The sequence below is a fragment of the Macadamia integrifolia genome, chromosome 4 (genome assembly GCF_013358625.1).
Source record: "Macadamia integrifolia cultivar HAES 741 chromosome 4, SCU_Mint_v3, whole genome shotgun sequence".
NCBI classification, from domain to species: domain Eukaryota; kingdom Viridiplantae; phylum Streptophyta; class Magnoliopsida; order Proteales; family Proteaceae; genus Macadamia; species Macadamia integrifolia.
In genome coordinates, this window is record NC_056560.1 from 2551839 (window position 1) to 2577583 (window position 25745).

The window sequence follows — 25745 nt, forward strand, 5'->3', positions numbered from 1 at the left end:
CAACTCAAAATATGCATAGAATCCCCTTAAGCTCCAAGGAAATAGCTTTATTATAATCTAGAATAATAAGAAAGTAAAAGATATGAGTTCTTGGAGAGACTGAAGATAATTTGATATCCACTAGATAAATTCACCTAGGTTTTTTGTTGTATATCTATCTTCATTTCTCAAATAAAGGTATTTGCACATAAAAACACCCAAAGGTAGATATAACACTTAAGCTCCAAGAAAATAGCTTTATTATAATCTAGTATCTCTACTTTTTAATATCACATATTAGACCTACGAGCATAGATTAATTACTACTGCCGCTGATCATTCAAAACATCGAATTTAAAGAATTTGAACAATTGATTGAAAATAAAAATAGTTTTCAATACGTTTAGAAAGTGATCATTAAAAAAGTATTAGTAAATAATATTATATCAAAAAAAAAATTAAAACAATTTACAAATGCATGCCACTAAACCCTGATTTTTAAATCCAATTTTGAACAACTAATAATCTCTCTTGATATTCACCCTAGCATGGGAAGTGAATGCTTTATTGACCATTTCTTTTGTTCACAAATAAATACCATAAATCCAATGCATTGAAATATAGCAAATGATGAATAACCATTAATAATCCCACAACATTCTAATCACTTTTTAGCATCAGATAAGATGCGCAAGTGAGAAATTCCCATAGCCACTAGCTAACTCAAAGCTTCCTTTATTGGTAGAGCTTCATCTTGTGAATAAGCTCCAAGGGCTCCAAATAAATTCGTTGGACCTTAAGGTTGGTTTTTTTTTTTTTTTCCTTTCAATTGTGATTAACCAGAAAAAAAAAAAAAAAAAAAAAAACCCTTGAATATTTTTGGTATAAATATTTTACCCTAATTTAGACTAATGAGGAGAAACCATCCAGTTCTCACTCAATTCCAATTATTTTGGGTGAGATTTTGAAAACCCATGTCGTAGAAATGCTGAAGAGGTTACATAAGCCCATAAATAGGTCCTTCCCTACATTCAAAAGCAATATTTAGAGTGTGCAACTAAGCCCAAAAACTGTAACTCAAGTTTAGGATTTTTGAGAAAGAAGTTTAACCCTCCACCCCAATGCTTTTTTTTTTTTTTTTTTGGTAAATCCACCCAAATACTTAGGTGCTTCTTCATCTTAGATATAACATCTTCATTTTCTTATTTTTATTTTTCTTTTTATATCTTATTTGGTTGAGTATTTTAGTTGTATTGTGCATGAGAAGAGTTGTATGTTGTTGTTACTTCTCTAGGTAATGGCATACATTGTAATAGTTTTCAATCCGATTTTAAGTTTATTTTTTTATTTTTTTTTTGTGTCTTCTATATTTGTTTATCTCATCTTTTACTGTTGTAATGTCTATTCTACATTTTTTTTTTCTTGCATTTTCCCCCTTATTTTAGCATTTTTATGGCTCAATCATGCATATTAGTTTCTCTCTTAACATTGATTGTGTTTTGTATTAGTCTAGGTTTTTTATTTTGAGATATCATTTCAGATTTGTTTTATTATTTTTTATGTTTTAGATTCTTATTAAATGATTCTTCTAAAATGTTTCGAAGTTATTTCATTCTGGATGGTTTACTGTTATAGGATAAATTTCCCTTATATTTATCACTTAAGTATGGGTTTCTTAGCATATTGTGATGTTTTCATGGTAGATCTGCATTCACAATAGTTTCTCTAATTTTATAGGATCTTTCTCTATCTGTTCGTGATTATGTAGGGATTATTTAGAAATATTGGTATTTTCATCATTTTTAGCACATTTTATGATGCCAAATTTTTTTATATTAATTTTTCTGGTGTTGTTGGTGTTAATTAAGTGTTTTGAGGATGATTCCTTTTTATTATGAATTTTTGTCTCTTTTTTTTTTTTTTTTTTGTATTATTTTGATCATTTCTACACTTTTAATCATATCCATGCATTTAGGGTATTTTGTAAAATTAAATTATTGTGTTCTACTTTTGTGGCTAATTAGCTCTGTATTCATATTTTTTAACGATCTGTCATGTGTGCACATATATATATATATATATATATATATTCACCCATCTAGTTTGGGTTTTGCATATTTAATTAGCTTGTGGCATTTCTATTAATACTATCTATTTACTAGTTTCCCATTAATCATGTTAGGTTTATTCTATGTTTTTGTATGCTAGTTTTTTTTTTTTTTTCTAGCCAAAGGCATGAGATATACCTATCTCCTTCTCCCCCACCCACCACCGCCCCCCCCGGTTATATTTACATTAATTTTAAGACTTTTTTTTTAACTATGTAAATAGAAATAAAGATATAATTGGGTGAACTGAGATGCCTAGCACCTTCCTTGGTCCATAACCTAACTTGAACCTTAATTCTTTTGATTTGATTAGTCTTTATCAAAGTCTCTTGTGAAGTCATGCATGATTTTACTTGTCGGTCCTATAAATCTGATGTTCTTAAAGGGGAGAAGGAATCCCTAGCCACGCGAATCATAGTGGGAAAAATGATTTTGTCAGTATAGGCTCAAATGGATAGAGAGGAGAGAGAAAACATCTCCACATTGTTTGCTTGGGATCAATGAATAAACCAAAGATCTATGTTAACAAAATAATAATAATAATAAATTAATTAATTAAATTTCCCAACATCTTATAATTTCAACAGAAAACATATTATTTTGTGTAAATTATAACACTAAAACCTTATCTTCTTCTTCTTCTTCTTTTTGTATTGAATATTAAAACCTTATCAGAATGATGGTGATCATAATCCCTAACCAAGGCCTTCATGTGAAAGCGTTACTTGTAGCTAGGGTTGAAAGTTTGGCCTTGACAATCTGAACTTGCACTGGCCCACCCTGAGCCCGAACAGGGCTTGGGCCAAGTTTCTTTTACCCTGAGGTCGGGTTAGGGTTGAAAAACCCCAACCCTGGATCAGAGTTGGGTTGGGCTGAGGCCTCGCCCAACCCAACCTAGCCCAATTCAGCCTGAAATTAAACCCTAAATTTTTATATTAGAATTAGGTTCTTCTTGGTATTTTATTTTTCTATAATTTTTTAATGTATAGAATATGAATGACAAAAACAGGTTAATCAATCTAGGTTAATCCAATCATTGCAAAAGCCATGGTCAGCCCAACCCAACCCAATCTGACCCTAACATGATCAATTAAGGTCGAGTTGAATTGGTATGACTTGACAGGATTGACTTGGGCGTAGGTTGAATTTTGAAGACTTAAGGTTAGATTAGAGTTTTAAGAAACCCAATCCAACTCAACCCAATCCTACTTCACCCCTACTTACGATAAGACCAACAAATGATAATGAAAGTATCGAATCAAATCCAGTCAGCCGACCCGGAAGATGGTTCATTCCACTAAGCTACCAACTCCGTTCGCACGCCTCCCCTCTCTCTTAGATTTAGGCTAACCTCTATCGCGAATGGCAGCCCGCAGCCACCACCATTCCTCTCGGTGCTTCCCGGAGTTTAGTGTTGTACGCTACGGAGATCTTGGGAAAGGTACGAATCACATGCAGTCATGCACCATGTACAAAAAAGTCCATTTTGTGGGTCCCACCCTATACCTTAACTCCACGTGGCAATAATCAAATGTCACCTCTCTCCTTCACGGCCTCTTCGTGACGCGTGGAAACTGTAGTATTTAAAGAAAGTGAAGACTAAAGTCCAAGGAAAACAAGGTAACACTCCACCTGGACACTAAAATAGCCGCCCCCACCGGCAGTGCCTTCCAGTAAGTCATACACTCACGTGTGCTACGTTCACACGCGTCAACCTCTCTAACGCAGTCACTCTGACTACCTAACGGTGCCATCACAGCTTTAATGTCTATATAAACCATCACCTTTCAAACAACAACACTTAGAAGTTCGAACAGTTCTGGTGAGTTCCCACTTCCAGTACCTTCTCTCTCTAAGATTCCACAATGAGAGCTACTCTCATAAGGACCGGTTCGTCACCGGTTCACGCCTCACTGGTACCCGGTTCACCGAAGGTCTCTTTCTCCGGATCAGGAAAGGATTTCGTTAACTCGTCAGTGTTCTCCGGCGAAAACAAGAAGAAATCGTCACCGTCGCCGCCGCCGCCGCCGCATTTGGAGATCAAGGACAAGAGGACTATCCGGCGAGCGATGTCGGAAGCTGACGTTTCATGTCCACTGAACAAAAATTCCGGTAGGTTTTCTAAGTTATCAGGTCCTGGATCTCGCTCTTTTCCGGCTAATATTCTGGAGGAGGAGGAGGAGGAGGAGGAGGTGGAGGAAGAGATCTGCTATGGTGATGTGGATGACTGTGGAATGTCGTGGAACGTATTTGTGAGGGAAAAGTCTAACTTCGCCGGTGGCAAAGGAATGAAGGTCGGCGGCGACGGAGGTAGTACCGATCAGAAGAAGATCGGTGATTATTATCAAAAAATGTTGAAATCTAACCCTGGAGATCCACTTCTGTTAAGGAACTACGGACAGTTCTTACATCAGGTACTGCGAATTAATTCCATTATTTTGATCCTTAAATCGTTCAAAATTTCAACTTCGATTTGGTTTTTTCTTTATATTGATTTGTTGATTACTCTGTTTCGATAGGTAGAGAAAGATGCAGTGAGAGCCGAAGAGTACTATGGAAGAGCTATTCTAGCAAGTCCAGGAGACGGTGAAGTGTTGTCTCTGTACGGGAAATTGATCTGGGAAACCCAAAGAAATGAAGACAGAGCCAACGCTTACTTCGAACAAGCCGTTCAAGCTTCCTCTAACGACTGGTACGAAAGATGAACAAAAACAATCAATCTTTTACGCTCCAAAAGAAGGAAATTTTCAGTTTTTTTATTTGGATTTTAAAGTTTTTTTTTCCTGGGTTTGTGTTGTTGATTGCAGCTTTGTGATGGGATCGTATGCACACTTCCTATGGGATGCAGAGGAAGACGATAATGGAGAAGAAGTGGGCGCAGCTGCTTTGGTGGAGGCCTTTTGACGTGATCTTAGATCTCTCTCTCTCTCTCTCTCTCTCTCTTATGAGGAGGATGATGATGATGGGTTTCGCGCTTTGTAATGTATTAATAGCATTTCTGACTCTAACAAGCAACTACTTTGCCTTCCAATTTTAAGCTTTGTAGCCTAACTGTGTAACTGTAAAAGTTTGAAACCTAAAAATATATGAAGCTTTTGTAAACATTTTCAGTGGGAAGGTGGCGGCGGTGGTGGTGTGGTGGCTACTATGGTGGTGGTACTAATAAAAAAAAAAGCTGCAAGTCAAGTAACTGTTACACGTGGCCATGTGCTCAGCTCCTATTTTTCTCTTTCTTTAAAGATTTGAAGATAAGAGAGTCAATTTTTTGGGGTTCTTTACGGAGACACTGGAAAGCTTTGTAGACTTTAGATTGATTTTTGACGAAAGAATACTCTACGTCATGAGATTATTCATCATCCTTATGCCGGAATGGTCAAGAATAATAAGTCGGATAATGAAAATCATTATTTTAAGAGCAAGAGAACTCTATCGATCTGGCCTAGGAAATACTAGATCTGTGGGTCAATGGAGGCGTGATAGAAACATCTGGGGATGTAAATGAATAGTCAAAATTTGATCGAATTCGTATTCATTTAGTGGTATCCATAATCGGTTAAAGGTTATCCGAATTATCTAGAAAATAATTATTTGATCTGATTAATTAATCAATTAATGTTTTTGAGGGATCTTGAAGTTAAATAGGTTTTAGAAAATGAGGAAAAGAGTTAAAATAACTTAGAAAGATGGATTAAGAGCAAATTATATTCATTTGGGGGTAGAAAGGTTTGAATTACACAAGCCATAGAGTAAACGGATACTTGAAAATTCAAATTTGATTCGCATCCGTATTCGTTTAGTGGTATCCATATTCGCTCTAGAAATATCCGAATCCGAACACATCTGATCCGTTTACATCCCTAGAAACATTTTCAATGCAGAGCAATGAGGGGTAGAGTGATTTATTTGCATTCTCATCTGCCTAGGAGTTTTTTATGCTAGACTAGTAGGGTTTTTTTTTACTTATTTTATTTTAGGTAAGTGTTTTCTCTAGGGGAGTACGAATCCTACAGATGTGCAAGAGCTTATGGGAGTACCTAAAGAAGTATCCATAGAAATGTCATTTTTCATTTTATGGGGGTGTGTCGATTATTTAGCCCTCATGGGTCTAGGTGTAGGGCCAAACTCGCTCACAATTTATTTATTTTTATCTTTTTTAATGTTAGGCCATTTCATATAGGTTGTTTCCATGGATTGTGGTTCTTCTGTTTTTTTTCTTTTGGTAAGATGGATTGCGATTCTACAGGAAGAGTAAATCTTGTCATTTCATGAACAATAACAATTCCAAAGAAAGATAAGTCACACTTAAATTAGAACCACTTAATGGAAATCTAGTCACTGAGTGGGCCTTAATTAGATGAATGTGGGGAGTATCAGAGGGGCATTTGGGGAGGTTCCAAGACCCTATAGGGGCTTATGAATCCTAAGATAGGGTGATAAACCTCAACTCACCGCACCAGTGAAGGAACTTCACCCTTCAAATTATTTTGAAATTCATTTTTTATCTCGACCTGAAAAACTTCTGAGAATAAGACAATGTGCAATTAAAAGAAAGTTAAAAATTACAATTTCAGCACCTAGTGACAACAAGATGCATCCCCCACCCTAAGGTAAAATATGAAAAAGTTGCTTTCACTTTATAAATGGAGAAAAGGCTTTCTGAGGCTTTCTGAGGCTAAGGCATTCAATATGCCCTCTCATTTATATATATATATATATTAATTATGCAAATAAGATAAGGATATGAGATGGCATAATGAACGCCTTTGTGCTCAAACAACACTTCCCTTTATAATTAATAAATATAAATAAATTGACCCAATTTTAATTTAGTAGTAGATATTAAAAAAAAAAAGTTATATTAGTATAATAAAGATACCAAGTCAATCATATAGCTTTCCATGTTATTTTCAATTTTTTGTAAATCTTAAAAATAAATAAATAAACACATGGTAAGTCATTTTGTTCAAACTTGGAGCATAAGACAAGATAATGTCACTTGTAGTTAAATTTTAGGCTGCAGTTGACTCGCCATGTGACAAAAAAAAAAAAAATGTCACTAGTGCTGCACTAGGATGCAGTCCCCCTAGGTAAGGATCCTTTCTAGAATTAATTTGAAGTTGAAAATTTTTGGAACATGAGAACTAACCGTTTTAATTTTTTCTTTTTACTAGCGAGGAATCTTTCAAACCTGCCCGTTCAACCCTTGATTTCGATTAAAGTTACCTTTATTATTATTGTAAAATATTAGAGAACTAATTGTGGCTGTGGGTGAGGAGCAAAGTTAATTAGAAAGATGATGATGAATTCATGGATCCAAGACTACTTCACTTTGGGAGATGAGAAGGAAATTATTTCACTCCACGTGATTCTCCCAACCCAAACATGGGATAAGGAAATGATTCTTTTAATAATCTAGCTCGTTCAATCATTGATGAACTCTAATAATAATGAAGCGATTCAGCCATTCAGGTTTAGGGACCCTCTAAATTGTTTAAACCTCAAAAACCCCAATTCTACTCCCGATGAACAAAAGAGAGAGATTAATAGATTTTTAGGAGAAGTTTTATTTCATTTTTTTTTTGGTAAATGAGAAGAAGTTTTATTTCACCATGCGGTGAGGTTGACCACTTCATCTTAAGATTCACGAACTCCTATAGGATTTTCAGAACCTTTTCAAAAATGAACCATGAACTTAGGAAAACTTGGTCCTAGACTTTTTAACTCCTCATTCTTTTCTTCTATTACAGTAAAAGTGATATCCTAACATGTTTAAGAACCCAGAATCTGGCTCAAGATCAGCATCAGGCCGATACTGATCTGGATTGGCTCATATAGGATTGAACCAAAATTGGGATCAACATCGGCTGATTCTGATCAATCTGATCCACGCAATTCTCACCGATACAATTCCTTAAACCATGATCCTATTTCACATTCTCACTGATAGAATTCCTTAACCCATGATCCTACATCACCCTGAAAGCATAGATTTGATGCCTGACACAGCTTCAATTAATACTAAATGCTATTACTTGATTGTCTAGTATGCAAAGTAGATTGACACATTATAATTTGGTACCAAGTAAGAGAGAGATGCCGATGTGAGGGCAGCCACTCTGCAAGAAATGCTGAGAGACAGAACCAACTCTATTCCCTCCCAGGAGTTAACCTGATTGCAGCTCATTTTAAGGGTCCTTGGTGTGATCAGATCTATCCAGTTTATTAGGCCTATGTTAAATTAATGAAATTATTTCCATAAATTAATGTTATATTGAAATGGCATACCATGATAAAAACCATATGGGTGGATAAGAAAAAAAAAAAAGAGTCAGTCCTCCCGATGACTGAATGATGGGATGGACTAGATGTGATCCCCTCTCTTCCCCTCTCACCTTCCCATTGTCTCCGGTCGCAATGGGCTCCATTCACCATAGCCTTAGGAAATCTCTATCCGAAAAAAAAAAAACTCTTGGTTCCATAAATGCAATTTGGGAACTTTAGGTGTCAATGGACACTTTAATGCTAGCCTAAATCATGGCTTTGCAGGATCAGAATAGGAAACTTAAGACAGAGCTGTCCGACAAGGATCCGGCTCCTCTCTTGAGCGCTCATTGCCTAGGTCTCGCCCATAGCTACCTGGGTGAGCACCATGTGTCCAGACAAGGATCCAATGGTTCTAGACGTCTTGCCTTTGGCACCTTTGTCAACACCTCGTTCACTGTGCCTCTTTTCAAAGCGCTGGATCTTCGCCTAGACACATGGCGCTCGCCCAAATAGTTATGGACCGACTTGGGCGATGGGCGATCAGGAAAAGAGTCAAATCCATCCGACATGTTATTGGGAGAAGTCATTGTAGAGGTGCGGACCGATGCCGAGGACCTACCCCCTGCCCATGGACTATTTACTCTTTTATCTTATTTAATATCCCATCTGAAATGTAATTTTTCTTGTTTTGAGTATATTGTTAAGAAAAATCCAGGGGGAATGTGTACTTCTATAGACTCTGTGGGTCTGTGTTAAGTTTCTTTAGTTTTAGTGGGAAAAAAAAAATCCACAAAAAATAAAGGAGTTAACTAAGCAATAAAAATTCAAGCTTTTCAACCTAATTTATTTGAAGGCCAAAAATTATTTTTTCTAAAGTTCTAATACAAAATGAAATAATCACTTAGTCCTAACAATTACCATGCTTAACCCCAACAAGGTTGTTCAGTTGGCAAAGACCAACACCTCAAAATTAAGAGGTCATGAGTTCAACTCTCCCTAGTGCCTAACCAAAAAAAAAAAATTACCGTGCTTTCTTCTCAGCCGAGGCCAATCTTTGAGGTGGTATCCATTCAATGATAAATCCCTATCACAAACAGGAGAAGTGGTATACATTAAAGAGCCTATTTGAAAAAAACCCAAAAAAATTAAAGTTGTTGACCCCAACATCCACAGTAATCAACTATTGTTCATTTCAAGACCAAGGAATTTTCTCAGTTCTACACCTGTATCAGTATAACCCAAGAAAATTTGAACAAATACATGTAAAATGCGAGTACACACATGGGATGGGAAAAAGAACCATTAATTTTATTCCACATTTTACTTCAGGTACTTTATTTTTTCCCCAGACACAGGATGAGACTACAAAATTCTCACAGATGCAGAGAAAATCTAAAATGGAACCAATGGGATACAAGGAACAGGGGGCTTCAGAATGAGAACTCCTCTGGCAGCTCCTGGAATTTACCAGTCATAAAGCTTTTGTACTTTGATTGGAGATCCCCAGCTGCAAAGTTATGAAAGGAATTTAGAAAACTACATTTATCCCTGTTGACCAGGAGAAAAAAAAAAAAAAAAAAAGGAAAGAGAAAATGATAATTGAAGAAAGCTACCTTTAGGTTCAAAAGGGGATATATTTCCTGATAGGGTGGATTCTGCCAGCTTAATCAGCTCTTTGCCTACAGAAACATAAAAGGCTTCTTTAGTTGTTTCCAATTGATCTCCAAAAGTAAATGGAAGAAACTTTTTAAGTATCTTCACTTTACAATTCGTATCAATTAAAAGCACCCAAAGTATAATAAAAATGTATAACACAGATATAGTAGCTAACCTAGAACAGTTATACCATGTCTCTACAGAATCACTTGCCTAAAAGAAAAATGTCCGTTCTTTCACATAGTTCATAGACCACTACTAGCACTGAGAAAAACTCCTAAGCACCCACATTATGGATTACCAATAGTACATATATTCTCAAGATTGGTGAGTTTACACCTATCCTATTGATAGGGCTAATTTGGGACTTCTATGTTTTAAATAAGGGTACGGTGATCAGGTTTTATACTAATGGGAAATAGTTTTTCCCTTGAACTTATTTCCTCTTATTATTTAATACATGGTTGGAGATTATTCTAACCTACCATGAGTCTTGTTCTCCTCTCTTCTTCTCCCTTCTTCTCTCCTATTCTTCTCCTATTGCTTGTTTGCTGATCTGATACTGCTACATGGTATATCAGAGCATTAGGCAATCAATAGTTCGACCTCTACGCCTTCTTCCTTATGGTTTACAGATACCTATGCTGCTCTTGCTTTGTCTGAAACCCTAGTAATGCCGGGCCGATGGGCCCCAAGAGAACCAACCCGATTGGATGTGGGCCCACTTAAACGCTTAATAGCCAATTATTACAATCAGTGGCAATTTGGTAAAATTGAATGGAATGGCACAACTGTAATTAAAGTAGAATCTTTAATGGAGTGGCAGGCTAGTAAATAAAGGGCTCTTAGAAGGGTAACTGATGGGACATGAAAGGAAATAAGATTTATTGAGAATTGACAAACTAGGAAATAAAGTTAAAGTAAGGCACAAAGTATATTAAAAAGGAAGGAGTGGGGTAATTTGGGAAATGCAAGGAATAAACATAAGGACCAAGAATCGTGGGTTAAAGAGGGTTGTTGATGAGCACATTTATGTGTGAAATCTAGGGTAGTAAAACATGCATTTTACATATTTAGAATGGAGCTACCTTGGGTTTTACTCTCTTTTTGCAGGTTTTATATTTTCAAGGCCTTAAGGACTATCGGGAGCTATATCTTCAATTTTACACGTAAAGAGGTCCTATTTCTTTCCATGGTTGCGAAGAGGACGAAATTCTGAGCAAGATGGACGTGTTCAATTAAAAGTACACATTCATTTGGTCACCCGTACAAATGATTATTCTTTTCGGGTCAGAAAAAGAATAATGGATCAGAACTGAACCGAGATGCAGAACCAGCCCGTTTGCAATTGTCCCAGAGGTACAAGGAATACTCCAAATGCCAACAAGGATCGATGGACCACATCTTTAAGTGATTAAAGATTTGTTTTTGGTAACAACAACTACCTAGCTTAGTTGGTGAGCTATGGTGTACAAAATTCTCTTGCTCACCAAGAGGTCTCAAGTTCGAATCTTATGGTTGTTTTTTTTTTAGAAGATTTTGTTGAAGATTTCCTGCTTTTCACTCACTTAAAGCACTAAGGGCATGGAGGGGATTTCCACATCAAGTTAGAAGCAAGCAAAATCGTGGAAGGAAGAAGAGAAGAAAAAGAAAAAAAAAGAAAGGAAAGCAAAATCGTGGAAGCAAGAAGAGAAGAAAAAAAAAGGAAAGAGAAAAAAAAGGGGAGAACCAAAAATTGTCCAAATCTTCTCTCTCCTCCACATCATCACCAAAGATTGTCCAAATCACACAAAGGAAGAAAAAAAATCGTCCCTAGGAGAGAGAAAAAAAGAAGAAAAATAAATTAGAAAAAAAAAGGAAAGAAAATAAGCAAAAAAATTATAGGAAATTTCTCAAAATTTATTTCTCTCTTCTCTCTCCTCCATCTTAGCACTTTTGGACTCAAAAGATCTCACAATCAATTGTGGATTTCTCTCTTTTAGGAAAGAGAAAATTGTTATCCTACCTCTCCATTCCCTATAAATACAACTCATGTAAGAGGAGGAGACACAATTCATTCTTCTTCTAGTTTTTTTTTAGTTGCTCTCTCTCTCCCTCTCTCACTCTCTCACTCTTTGGTTTTAGTTCTTCTCTATTTTTGCTTTAATCACTTTTGTAATAGTTTTTTTTATTTCAATTAATGCAAGTACTCTTTTATTTTTATTCAGTTCTTTTTATGTTTATGATTTATGCAATTGAGTTGTAATTTTTTAAGTTATAGTTCTAGGCTTAGATCTAGGTGACAAGATCATGAGCCGTGGAGCAATTTTTTTTTCAAGTTCAAGCATTGATTCAAGTAAGTAGGCTCCTTCAGTAATCTTCTCTCCCCCCCTCTCATTCCTCTTCTGACTACCCTTTCTTTCTTAATTTAGGATTTTTATTTTCAGTCGTTACATTATTGCTATCCCTCTCCCCCAAGGTTCATGGCTAGTGTATGTGTTGGCTTTGCCCCTCCTGGCCATAAAACCATCAATTTATTGCTTTTATTTTAATTGTCTCCCTTTCCCTAAAGCCAAGTAGAGAAACCCTTGTAAGAGTGACTCTCTGGTCAAGTAGGGAAGCTCATATTATGATGCATCCCTCGGGCTAAGTAGAGAAACCTACTTGTGAGTCTCTCTCTAGTTTTATCCTCTTTCTTTTACTTTATTTTTATTTCAGCATTTTTTTTTTTCCTTTATTATTATTTTTTTTAATTGCGTGGGTTGTTTACTTTTAGTTATTTATTTATTTAATTTTAATTGCGTGGCTTGCGTCTTTAAATTCTTAGATGACGAATGGTTAGGACGTTATTTTTAGGACGGTAATTAGAATTAGATCACAACCATTAATCAGTTCACTTTCGCATTATTAAAAGAAATAAAAAATAAAGTGGCTGCTCTCCCTGTGTTCGACCCGTAGCTACACTGATCCGTACGCTTGCGGTTACATTTTAAATCTCAAACAGTTGTCTTCAACCTTGTAGGTTTCCGCCATGGCAAGAGGCGGAAACCAACAGAAGAACGATAGGAAGAACTCCCTCACCTTTGGCCTGCTGGACTTGAGATTTCAGGTGTAGGGTCCTACTCCAAAGCCCTACCGTATGCATGCTTTAGTAGGTCCAATAATCAGCAACCCAGGGAGATATAATCCTATGGAACCAGACCTGGGTGAAATCCTAGAACAGCTTAGTTGCAGGTCAAGGTCTTCCACGTTTGGTGCAGTATTGAAAACTTATATGAAGGGGTTTTGGTCGCCTAGAAGAGGGCTTCCTTCGCTCATAATCTCAGTCCAAACAGATCGAGGGAGCGGCAGATCGACCCACCTGATTAAGACAGCAGCTGTCGCCCAGAAACAGAGTACAGGTAACAATGGCCCACGGATTAAGGACAGGTTGAGTTACAGGGTTCTGGTAGTGAACCAGAGGAAGTTGCAGACCTAGCAGGGGTTTAATCTTTGATTCCAGAACAGAGAGGGAGAGAACCAGGGAAGGAGAAGAAGAGAGAGAGAGAGAGAGAAGGGGAAAAGAAGAGATTCTTCAAGAAGAAGGAAAGGGGGGGAAGGAAGAGAGAGCCAATTCATTCTTCAATAATCAATTAAAAACTATTGTGGCCCATGGCCTTACATAAGTAGGAAAAGAGTTACTAAAAAAAAAGAGAAGTGCTAACTAGGAAATTAATCTAACATAAAAAAAAACTTCCTAATTTAAAATCTAATAAAATAGAAACACAATAAAATTAAAATTGGAAAGTTCTACTTACCTAATAGCTACCCCAAAATAACCTAAAATAAAAGAAAACAAATATTCTTAAATAAAATAAAATCCTAGAATATTCTAATGATCTTGAACCCAAATCAGTAACTTGGAACCAAAATTGGATCTGGGTCTTGGTCCAGGTTCTGGAACGGGTTTGGGTCGATCCATCGAAGCGCTGCTACATCAACTCCCCTGTTGTTTAGAAAAACTCGTCCACGAGTTTTATAGGAGAGAATCAACGCCACTCAATTAGCATCCTCGATCAATGGCTCCAATGGAGTAAAGATTCAAAGCACCTCGCGATCAACGGTCACTATCTTCTGATGGTCGTCAACAAATGATATGACTTTGACCGGAATCGGATGGTGGGGCTTCACAAATGATATCGAGCCATCGATTAGTTCTTCGGAAGCATCCTTCATCAGATCGTCCTGTTCATCTTCAACATCGACAGCAAAACTTGATGTAATGGTCTCTAGATTTGGGGGCACAGTTCTCGAGGTTTCGTCACAATGTCATAAGTAATGTGATCTTGTTGTCCGCCGGGTTTCTGAATACGTGACTCTAAGGCATCAAGTCTTGTGTTAATGTCCTGGAAGGTAACAGCTTGTGCTTCCCTTTCTATCATATATGCTTCCCTTTCTATCCTTTTAGCAACCAATTCTTCTTGAAAAGCTCTAAGCATCTTCAACATCTCTTCATTTTGTTGAAGTAATCAAGTCCGCAGTTCAAATGAGGGGGTGGTTTAAGCAACCATTGGAGTAAATAAGTAGACAAAAAATTCTGCTCTGATACCAGATAATGCGGGGCCGATGGACCCCAAGAGAACCAAACCGATTGGATGTGGGCCCACTTAAACGCTTAATAGCCAATTATTACAATCAGTGGCAATTTGGTAAATTGAATGGAATGGCACAACTATAATTAAAGTAGAATCTTTAATGGAGTGGCAGGCTAGTAAATAAAGGGCTCTTAGAAGGGTAACTAGGGAAATAAGATTTATTGAGAATTGACAAACTAGGAAATAAAGATAAAGTAAGGCACAAAGTATATTAAAAAGGAAGGAGTGGGGTAATTTGGGAAATGCAAGGAATAAACATAAGGACCAAGAATCGTGGGTTAGAGAGGGTTGTCTTCAACCTTGTAGGTTTCCGCCATGGCAAGAGGCGGAAACCAACAGAAGAACGATAGGAAGAACTCCCTCACCTTTGGCCTGCTGGACTTGAGATTTCAGGTGTAGGGTCCTACTCCAAAGCCCTACCGTATGCATGCTTTAGTAGGTCCAATAATCAGCAACCCCGGGAGATATAATCCTCTGGAACCAGACCTGGGTGAAATCTTAGAACAGCTTAGTTGCAGGTCAAGGTCTTCCACGTTTGGGGTTTTGGTAATGTAGGACTAGGATTTGACAACCAAACCAGCCCCAACTACAGGAACTTTTAAACTAAGAACAACCAAAAACCAATAGCAAACTTATAGCAGAAAATCAGACTTCGGCCACAAACCAGAATTGAAAAACGATCTCAATGAACAGTAACCAAAAGCGAAATAAATCAGCAGCAGTCTTAGGATTAAACCAGAAATTTAATAACAATATAACACCTCCAGTAGGTTCAGATCACAGATGCTAATAGTCCAGAATGTCACAGTAACACAGAACAGAAAACGGAATCTAAATCTGTGCAGGTTTTGACAGTCGGCCAGAATTGCTTGACAGTTCACTTCAGCAGATCCAGTGGTCTGATTGACCCCAAAATTGGATCGATCCTCCCTCTGGATAGGATTATCCTTCAGTCAAAATATGGAGGCCATCGGATGGCTGGTTCTCCAAAAACAGCTAGGCCGATAGGAAGGAAAACAGAGAAAACCAACCCAGAAATCTGCAGAGAAGTTTGATCACTTACCTGAACTGCTGGAGAAGAGAATCCAATAAGAAAACCAGATAAGAAAAGACCCACCCGGACTTCTCGCCGCAGAGTGTCAATCGGATCACACACCAATCCCTAACCCTTGATCAGTCACAAAGGTATAGCCATGGAGAAATCCCAGCAGCAGCAGCAAGAAGCTTTTCTTTTTTTTTTAATTGTAAAATCGTCTCTCTATGATGAGAGCTCTCCTTTATTTATAATAATGATGGGGAGGGTTTACAAGTAATAGTAACTCAGATTTAGAATCTAATGAAAATAGAAACTAATCTAGGCAGAAATTAGAAACTAACAATGACTTGAAATTAGAAACTAATTTAGGTACTGAAATTGGAAACTAAATAACCCCATCTAAAAAGGAAACTAAAGAAAAAGGAAACAAATCACTGAATCCCGTATGCAACCTTAGAACCCCTAGTTTAGACCCATAAAAGTAGTCCAATATACTCCAAACCACATGGACTGAAGGCCCAACACGTATACAACCCAACCCTAAGCTTATTCCTAATAAAACAAGCCTAGTTTGGTGAAGAATCTGCATCATTTGGTCGCCTAGAAGAGGGTTTCCTTTGCTCATAATCTCAGTCCAAACAGATCGAGGGAGAGGCAAATCGACCCACCTGATTAGGACAGCAGCTGTTGCCCAGAAACAGAGTACAGGTAACAGTGGCCCACGGATAAGGACAGGTTGAGTTACAAGGTTCTGGTAGTGAACCAGAGGTAGTTGCAGACCTAGCAGGGGTTTAATCTTTGATTCCAGAACAGAGAGGGAGAGAACCAGGAAAGGAGAAGAAGAGAGAGAGAGAAGGGGAAAAGAAGAGATTCTTCAAGAAGGAAGGGGGGGGAGGAAGAGAGAGCCACGCAAGTCTTTCTCAAACTTAATTCATTCTTCAATAATCAACTAAGAACTATTGTAGCCCATGGCCTTACATAAGTAGGAAAAGAGTTACTCAAAAAAAAAAGAAAAGTGCCAACTAGGAAATTAATCTAACATAAAAGAAACTTCCTAATTTAAAATCTAATAAAATAGAAACACAATAAAACTAAAATTGAAAAGTTCTACTTAGCTAATAGCTACCCCAAAATAACCTAAAATAAAAGATAACAAATATTCTTAAATAAAATAAAATCCTAGAATATACTAATGATCTTGAACCCAAATCAGTAACTTGGAACCCCAAATGGATTTGGGTCTTGGTCCGGGTTCTGAGGCGGGTTTGGGTAAATCCATCGAAGCATTGATGCATCACCTAGTTTGTAACACGTGAGTCATGACAACTAGGGTAGCCTAGCTATGGTGTTGACTACTATTAGGATGTCTCATTTAAGCACACGAAGCTTCCTTCTTGCTGCTGATCCTTAAAATTAGTGGTACCCTGTTTTTTGGTCATTTGGCTGCACCTTTGGATTGAGGATCTCCCAACATAATCGTCTAGTGGATGAGATTTTTTGGGTTCATCCATGCGGCCAAAGGTCTCTTTTTTCTTCAAGTTTGAAGCTGATCAGATGAGTAGATTATTGAATCTCAAAGAATTATAAATTCCGCATTTTTTAAGTTTCTATTATGGCACATCTAATTTATTCTCCACAACCAGCTGTTGGATTGCCCCCATATTTTGGTCTTATTTTCTCCTATTACTACTCCCTATTTGTCCTGGTCAGCATTCAAAGCCGTGGTACCTTTTGCCTAATGTTGAATCACCTACCTTTGACTCGAGAAAAAGCACAGCCTTAGAAAAGAATATGATCCTGCTCCGTATAACAAAACAGACTACATCCCTTGGCCCCATCTGAGGCCCTAATTTGCTACTACAAGTTTTCTCCCGGGCCGGTTGTTGGCTACCTCTTGTGGTATTAGCACTGGGTGGCTGTTTTATCTTCTCCTTCAGCAGGCCATCTGTTTATGATTTGGAGGTGACATATCACTGCTGTTTTGTGTTAGTTGTGGCTCATGGGTGACTAAGGCAGTGTTAATATCCAGTTTACGATTATAAAGCTCAATGGAGCTTCAAATTATCTAATTTGGGCCCAAGCTGTGAAGGTGTAAATCAATGCGAAAGGAAATTGGAGTATTTGATTTCTCCTCCACCTGCCACCACCGATACAGAGTACAAAAATTGGATGCATCAAAATGACACATTTCTAGTGTGGTTATGGAATAGTATAATGGAACCAACTATTACTGTCAACGTTATGCTCCACACTACCACTAAAGGATTGTGGGATGAAGGAAAGCTTCTACCAAGACAAAAATATGGCTTGTGTCTAGGATTTGTATGAAAAATTATCCATGTTTAAACAAGGAGATCTCTCAGTTGGCGAATATTATGGACCCTAAAGGGGATTTGGGAGGAACTCAATGTTTAGTAACCTCTCACCACTGATAGAGTTGTTGGAGACAGTGAGAGCAGAGTTTCAGGTTGCAAAATTCTTGTTTGGGTTGAACTCAGATTTACAACCACTTAAAGGCCAGCTACTTTCTGGTGAAAGGGTACCTTCTATGAATGAGGCATTCTACCATATTCAACATATCATCTCTCCCTCCCATTCCAGAGTTGATTCATCTTCTTCTTTCAGGGAAAGTACTGCATTCGTTACTCGTAATGGTGGCCATGGTCCTAAATTTCCTAGTATAGGTCGTGGTTCAGGAAGACGATGAGGACGTGGTACAGGTGGCCTTGGTGGCCAACAGATTGATCAGTCTGTCTGACAGTGAGTCACATTGTGGCAAGATCATAGAACAGATAAATGTTGGGCTAAATAGGAAAAACCTCAGTGGGCACAACAGTGGCCAATGCAGCAGTGTCTGATGGGAATTCTGACATGGTAGCACCTACTGACTCTAAACCTAGTAATTCATCTGGAGTTAATACATCATGGTCCTCGTCTTATGATGCTCTGATTACTCAATTACTTGAGCATGTCAAATAGCTCGAGTCATCCACTCCCTCCTCTATTGCTACACTTTCCCATTCAGGTTTGTTGTTTTCCCTAATTCTTCATTGTTATCCTTGCCACCTTGTATATTTAGTTGCATTTTATTTGTCCACATTTCGCACCCAGGTATCAATAAATTGTCTCCAGGTCTGATGTTACATTTTTTGAAAATACTCCATACTTTTCTATTGTGGGTAGTGCTTTAGATACTGCTATTGACAATTTTCCACCTATTCCTTCATTGATTCCTCTAACTGATTCTACATCCAACCCTCGGAAAGCACCACTACAAGTGTATCAATGCCATCCCAAGCCACTACCTGTGGCTCTTGCTCCTCTAGTGTCCTCCACTTGGTCTGATTTCTTGGCTACAGTTCTTTCCCCTTCGTCTTACAACTTACCAGTACTCGTTCCTGTACACAAAAATTCACGGTTGCTTATCCCATGGACCCATTGAGAAGTTTGTTTCTATTTCCCATCTTTTGTCTTCTTTACTTAGTGTTGCTTTGTCATTATCTTCTCATTCCATTCCAAATACCTATCATGAGGCTTTCTCTCATCCTGGATGGAAGTCTGGTATGGATGTCGAAGTGGATGCCTTGCTTTTTTGATAGATTGGACCTTAGTGGATTTACCTTCAGGTAAGGAACTAGTATAGGTCATTGGGTGTATACTATTAAGTATTAACTCTGATGGCTCTATTAAATTACTCAAAGCCCATTTGGTTGCTAAGAGATACACACAGACCTATCGTGTGGAGAATACTTTTTCACCTGTTGCACATCTCAATTTAGTAGGTTTATAATTTTTTAGTTGTAATTTTAATTGGCCATTGTATTACAATTAGCTATAAAAATGCCTTTTTTATATAGTGATTTGCATAAGGAGTGTATATAGAGTAACCTCTTGAGTATGTTTCTCAAGGGGAGAATTCGGCTAAAGCTTGTCAAATTTAGAAGGTTATTTATGGGTTGAAACAATCACCTAGACCTTGGTTTGACAAGTTCAAGTTCAACTCCATTATTACTCAAAAAGTATATACATAGTGTTATTCTGATCACTAAGTCTTTGCTCGCCAACGGGAATTGTGTTGATTGTATATATTGATGATATTATTATATATGGTAATAATACATTTGGTATTACAAAGGTGTAATCTTATTTACAGCAGCATTTTCAGATGAAAGACTTGTTTCTTCTTAGGTATTTTCTTGTTATTCATAGCAAGAAAGGGGTTAATCTCTCTCAAAGAAAATATGTGCTTGATCATTTGACTGAGAATGTACACTGGCATCCAAACCTATTGATACGCATATGGATCCACATCAGAAGTTTGGGGCTAATGATGGTGAAAAGCTTGCTAATAAGAATCAGTACATGAGATTAGTTGGTGAGCTCATTTATCTTACTGTTACCGGGTTAGACATATCCTTTGTTATGGGTGTTATAAGTCAATGACTCAATTATGGAATCTCCTAAGAAGGCTCACTGGGAGGTTGCCTATTAGGTTCTAAGGTATCTTAAGGGTGCTCTAGGAAAGGGCCCCATTTATAGACCTAAGCTTATTGAGTTGGTTGACTATTCAGATGCAAATCATACGGGTGCTGAAGGTGATAGGTCAACTACTGGGTATTGCAAGTTTGTTAGTGGTAATCTTGTCATATGGAGGAGCAAAAAGTAGATTATTGTGGCAAGGTCTAGTGTTGAGGCTGAGTATAAGGTTATGGCTCATATTGCAGCTGAGTTGATGCGGCTGAAACTGAAATCACTTCTTCAAGAGCTTGGTTTTTCTATTACTAAACCTATAAATATGTTTTGTGACAATTAGGCTCCCATCTACATTGCCAGTAACCCATTTTTTCATAAGCGGACAAAACACATTGAGGTGCTATGATGAGGAAAGTGATCTCCACTCTATTAATTCTAGAGTTCAGCTTGGTGATATGTGCACTAAAGCCTTGCTTCATCCAGCCTTTCGTGATGATTGTTTCAAGCTAGGCATGGGTGATGTATATGCACCAGCTTGAGGGGGCGTATCAAGATTGGTATGCTTACTCCTATCCTATTGATAGGGGTAATTTGAGACTTATTTTTCTATGTTTTAAATAAGGGTACTGTGGTCATGTTTTATACTAATGGGGAGTAATTTTGTCCTTGTACTTATTTCCTCTTAATATTTAATACATGCTGTTACAGTTGGAGATTATTCTAACCTACCGTGAGTCTTGTTCTCATTTCCTCTTCATTGACTTCTTCTTCCTCTTCTCTTTTCTTCTCTCCTCCTCTTCTTCTACTATTGGTTGTTTGCTGATCTGATACTGCCATGTATATAATAGTACGAAAGCAAGGTTGATAACAAGGACCATTAAGACTTTTGGGCTGAAATAATTTTTTTTTCCTAATGACTGAACATAGTGCTTCAGTTTCAGAATTAACCCAATCTACAACCATTGCCATCAAAAGGCGAAAGGGGAAGTGCAGAAGGCAACTCAATCCATGGGTATGACACCTCACTAATATTTTCTTCCAACTTACCTGTCACATTATTTTCTCCTTGTCTGAGGTTAATTAAGAAAGATGGAAGCTGGTTCTCATTCAGCTGCAAAAATCAAGCAGAAAACACAAAAAGCATTTTAACCTCGAACAAGATTAAAAAATAAATAAAAAGAGTATTGGGAAATGTATTAACAAGTGCCAAAAATCTTCCTTCATTCTTTTTCATATGGGGTGGGGGGGGGGGAGGGATTTATTCTTATACAGACCTTCGATAGGAGACCCTTTGCAAGTTCCAGAGGATCAGTAGCTGAGAAATCCTTGCAATATGCTGGTACAAACTTCCCATTCTGATAGCCCGCAAGGAAGTGATAAGCTGCTTGACCAGGTGAGAGCTTCGACAAAGAAGGAATGGTGCCAGAACTGCTTCAAGACAGAATTTATTAAAATTCTCAAGAGTGGAAACTTCGAGTTTATATAACTTGGTTTGCTAGGATGCACCAAGAAAGGAATTTAAGATGCTGGAGGACGAAGGCAAGGATTTTATCTAAGTGAATGAGACCAAGGTATAAAGAAACAGATTTTAATTCCAGAAATAAATGAATGTAGCCAGTAGAATCCATCTTTCTTTATATACAAGCCTTCATGCTAAAATTAACGCTAGAAAAAGATCTAGAGTCACAAAATTTTGAGCAAACCTTTGGGTGAACAACAGACAGAACTTCAATTTGGATGTCTAAAAGTGATGACCTTTTCATATAGATAACAGTACTGTATATATTGTTAGAGTATATGAGAGCATGTGTCGGTTGAAGGGCTATGGTGACCATAGACCTCCATACCTTGGGATTATATTTTATACAAGCATATCTTTTTTAGTTTCCTATGGGTTTAGGGTAGTTATTAGCTAAGTTAGTTAGTTTCCTTTTTTCAGTATGTCTTCGACTTTCAATTTAGGTTATGCCTATGTAATAGACAGTCTATATATTGAATGAAACGGGAAGTCCCAACTACACGGTTGTGACTCCCAAGTTACACAAATCACTTTGTCTGTTTCTTATTTCTTTTCCTTTGATTCTGGTTCTCAAATTTTTACATGGTACCAGAGCCACGAAGATGAAGAAGAAGAGGTAACTTGTGTTTGTCTACTGTTCAAAAAAAAAAAAAAATGGTCATTGGTGAGTGATAATTTGTTCTGCTGGTCCTATTGCTGCTACTACTGATTGATTGAGTCTGTTTTCAAAAAGGTGCTGAATATGTGCTGATCGAACTAGGATTATCTGGTTGGTCGATGATTTATTTGCTGCTGCACCAAGATTTCTGCTAATTGATAGCCTGCTGCTACCACTGATCGAAGAACTGATGGTGGTTGCTGGTTTCAAACATGTCTTCGGTTTGCTGCTATCATGGGATGTGCTACTGCTACTGATATCTGTTGTCGCTGGTATCGATTTGCTCCCACATGATAGTGATGCTATCAATTATTGCTGCAAGGGTTGAAGACGTGACTGAGAAGAAGACAATATGGTTTCTCAAACGGTATTGTTTCTGAGAGGAGGAGAGTTAAGAAGAGATGATAACATCAAGAATAGAAGAAGATGCTTGGAAGGTCTTTTTTGTTGTGAGGTTGAAGACAACCTCACAAACGTGAGTTCCCTTCTTTCCTTTTCTATCTGGTTTGAGTTTCCAATTTTTCCCTTCACTAATTGTCTTATCCTTTAATGTTCATATTTTATTGTCTCTTCCTAGTTTACCCTTTTGCCTTTACTTGTGTTTATTTGATAGTCCTCTCCTATTGAGCTGTCCAATACTCTCTTAAAAATGTGGTTTATTACAAGTTTCTCATTCTCTTTGAGGGCTTTCCGATAAATTACAGATTTATCATCCTTCCTTTGTAATTTGAATGAGCCCATAAGCGATCCGATTCCGGTATTGGAGCCAAATCCGCATCAAGTGGTACCCTTGAGATATATTACCAAATTGCCATTGTTTCTTTGTAACTTGGTAGTTTGTATAAGTGGGTCCATATTGAACCCAATTGAGTACAGGGTTTTGCATTAATTGGGATATGAAGCAATTACAGAATTGTCATTGGACATATATATGTGCCAAATTATTGCTTTAATGGACCCGGGATCACCTCAGATTGGAATTTGCACTTTTGGGGAAAATTAGTAGTTGCATGTGCGGTAATTGGAGTTATTTGTCCAGATTTGCTATCCCAAGGGGGAAATTGAAAATTATTTTATTGTGGTAATGGGATTCTTTGGGAGGGAGAGATTCAAATTATCTGCTCAATTTGATTTATTGTCTGCTCAAGATTATTTCTTTTGAAGACATATCTGCTTGTGATTGTCCTCAGCAACTATTTTATTTATTTAAGATGGTATAATCAGCGACCTGATGTTGTTTGGTCCCCAACAACCTAATGCTCTGCCTATTTATCTGTGGAATTTTCCGTGAGACGTCTGTTGAGTGCCTTCTTTGGGAAGGGCTTTCGTTGTTGTTGGAGTGCCTTCTTTGGGAAGGACTTTCGTTGTTGTTGAAATACCTTCTCTGGGAAGGGCTTTTAATACTGTTGTTGTTTGTTGTTGATGGCTTTACGATGGTTGATTGGAGTTCTCTTTGTGCTTGTTGGAGTTCTTGTTGGTCCAAGCTGAAGCTTTCTTTTGCTATATGTTAAGAGAAATGAGAGCATGTGTCAGTTGGACGGCTATGGCTGACCATAGACCTACATACCATGGGATTATATTTGATACAAGCATATCTTTGTTAGTTTCATATTGGATTTAGGGTTTTTGTTAGCTACGCTAGAAAGTTTCTTTTTTTTTTTTATTGTCTTCTACTTTCCTATATGGGTTATGACTATGTAATAGATAATCTATATATTAAATCAAAGGGGAAGCCCCAACTACACGGTTGTGACTCCCAAGTTACACCAATCTCTTTGTCTCTCTCCTACTTCTTCTTCTTTGATTCTGGTTCTCAAATCTTTACAAAACTCAACTCAACTGAGCCTTCTCCCAATTAAATGAGGTTGGCTACATGGATTTTTATGCCATCCTTTAACTCTATTTATTAATAGTAGTCTACTGGATGATAAAAGTTACATTATCAGACAGCAAGAAATGTTTTGACAATGTCAGTTGTCTTGTGGCTAATTAACAGACAGCCACAACATTTGGATCCTCAAGTTGATGCCTGTCCCACATGATGAAAATCTGCTTTAGGACAACAAAGTTGAGTGTCAGAATGGAATTCTGTCCCAGAAATTCGTCTTTCCTATCCTTTCTTACCCACGGACAAAAAGGGCTGAAAGAATCACATTAAATAAATCAGAGGTTAAAATGAGAAAACTGTGTTTTTAGTCACAGTAGTAGCTCATTATTTTCCACAACACCTGTAATTTAAGTATATTTTTGTACGAAAGAATGTCACTTCTAGACAGAATAATAGCAACTAGTATCACATTGACAATCCAGACTTCATTCCCTGCTTACAGAATAAAGATAAGGGTGGCAGAGGGCAACAGCCTAACTCAAGATGCTTCAGATCGAGCATGGTCCAGAGGCCTAGAAGGTCAACTATTTTTTATTCATCTTTCCTATCCTTTCTTAGTCTCTATAATTTTCCCTGTCAACCAACCAGGATAGTCAACTGTACACAAAGGCTAAACTTCATGGTAGGGCTTAAGCTTGCAGACCATTTTGCTGCCACCACAGCAACAGCTGGCTGAACAGAACTCTTTTGGCTCCTCAGTACTACATCGAAGGAAACTCCGCCAATGTTTGCTGCCGGTCCCAAGACTGGATAAAGGAGGAGGCTTGGTGTGTCAGGTAGGCAGCTGGCACAAAGAAAAAAAAAAAACCCCTAGCCAAACCCTTTTATATGGATTTTACAGCCTCATATTATAAACATTATGCTAGGGTGTTCCCCGCCAGAATAAGCAACGCACTACACTATGACCCGAGTGTAGTGAAAAGTAAGCAAGGGTTAGCTAGGGAGTCCCCTAAAAGCGATGCAAAGAGTCAACACCCGGATGCAATGACAAGTAGCAAGGATACTTGCACCATAGACGATTGCGTGTAAAGAAGCTAATCCAAAAGTGTAGGATTAGATTATCATCTTGGAATATTGGATCTTTAACGGATAAGAGTCTAGAATTGATAGATGTCATGACGAGAAGAAGTATTTTCATAGACCATATTCAAGAGACTAGATGAAAAGGTAAAAAAGTTAAGGAACTCGATGACTTTAAATTTTGGTATGTGGAGGATAAAAGTAATAGAAGTGGAGGGAGAGGCATAGTAGTGGATAAAGATTTAAAGAATGATGTGGTGGACATTAAAAAATTCAGAGATAGGATATCCATAAAACTTGTTTTGGAGAAAGAGGTTGTCAATATAATTTGTGCTTACGCACCCCAAGTAGGATTGGGCGAAAATAGCAAGTTACAATTTCGGGAACACATGGATGGATTACTGCAAGGTTTTAGTCAAGGAGAAAAGATTACGATAGGGGGTGATCTGAATGTACATGTTGGGAAAGATCATAGAAGCTATGAAGGTGTACATGGAAGATATGGTTTTGGAGAGAGGAATGAGGAGGAGA

General features: G+C 37.6%; 2 protein-coding genes across 2 annotated transcripts in view; one reads left to right on the forward strand and one right to left on the reverse strand.

Moving 5' to 3' along the window:
• The first annotated feature begins 3892 nt into the window (after positions 1-3892).
• Positions 3893-5191, forward strand: LOC122077220. The gene is made up of 3 exons (XM_042643090.1): positions 3893-4501; positions 4607-4779; positions 4895-5191. The coding sequence occupies exons 1-3, from the start codon at positions 3953-3955 to the stop codon at positions 4989-4991; spliced, it is 819 nt and encodes a 272-aa protein (XP_042499024.1). The 5' UTR covers positions 3893-3952; the 3' UTR covers positions 4992-5191.
• Positions 5192-9517: 4326 nt separating this feature from the next.
• LOC122077267 overlaps positions 9518-25745 on the reverse strand; it is a 32844-nt gene continuing 16616 nt past the window's right edge. The window contains exons 8-11 of the mRNA XM_042643155.1: positions 21404-21557; positions 21177-21240; positions 9965-10030; positions 9518-9858 (exon numbers count right to left, since the gene is read on the reverse strand). Of these exons, the coding sequence (XP_042499089.1) occupies positions 9782-9858; positions 9965-10030; positions 21177-21240; positions 21404-21557 (361 nt within the window). The 3' untranslated portion in view covers positions 9518-9781. The remainder of the gene's footprint in view (positions 9859-9964; positions 10031-21176; positions 21241-21403; positions 21558-25745) is intronic.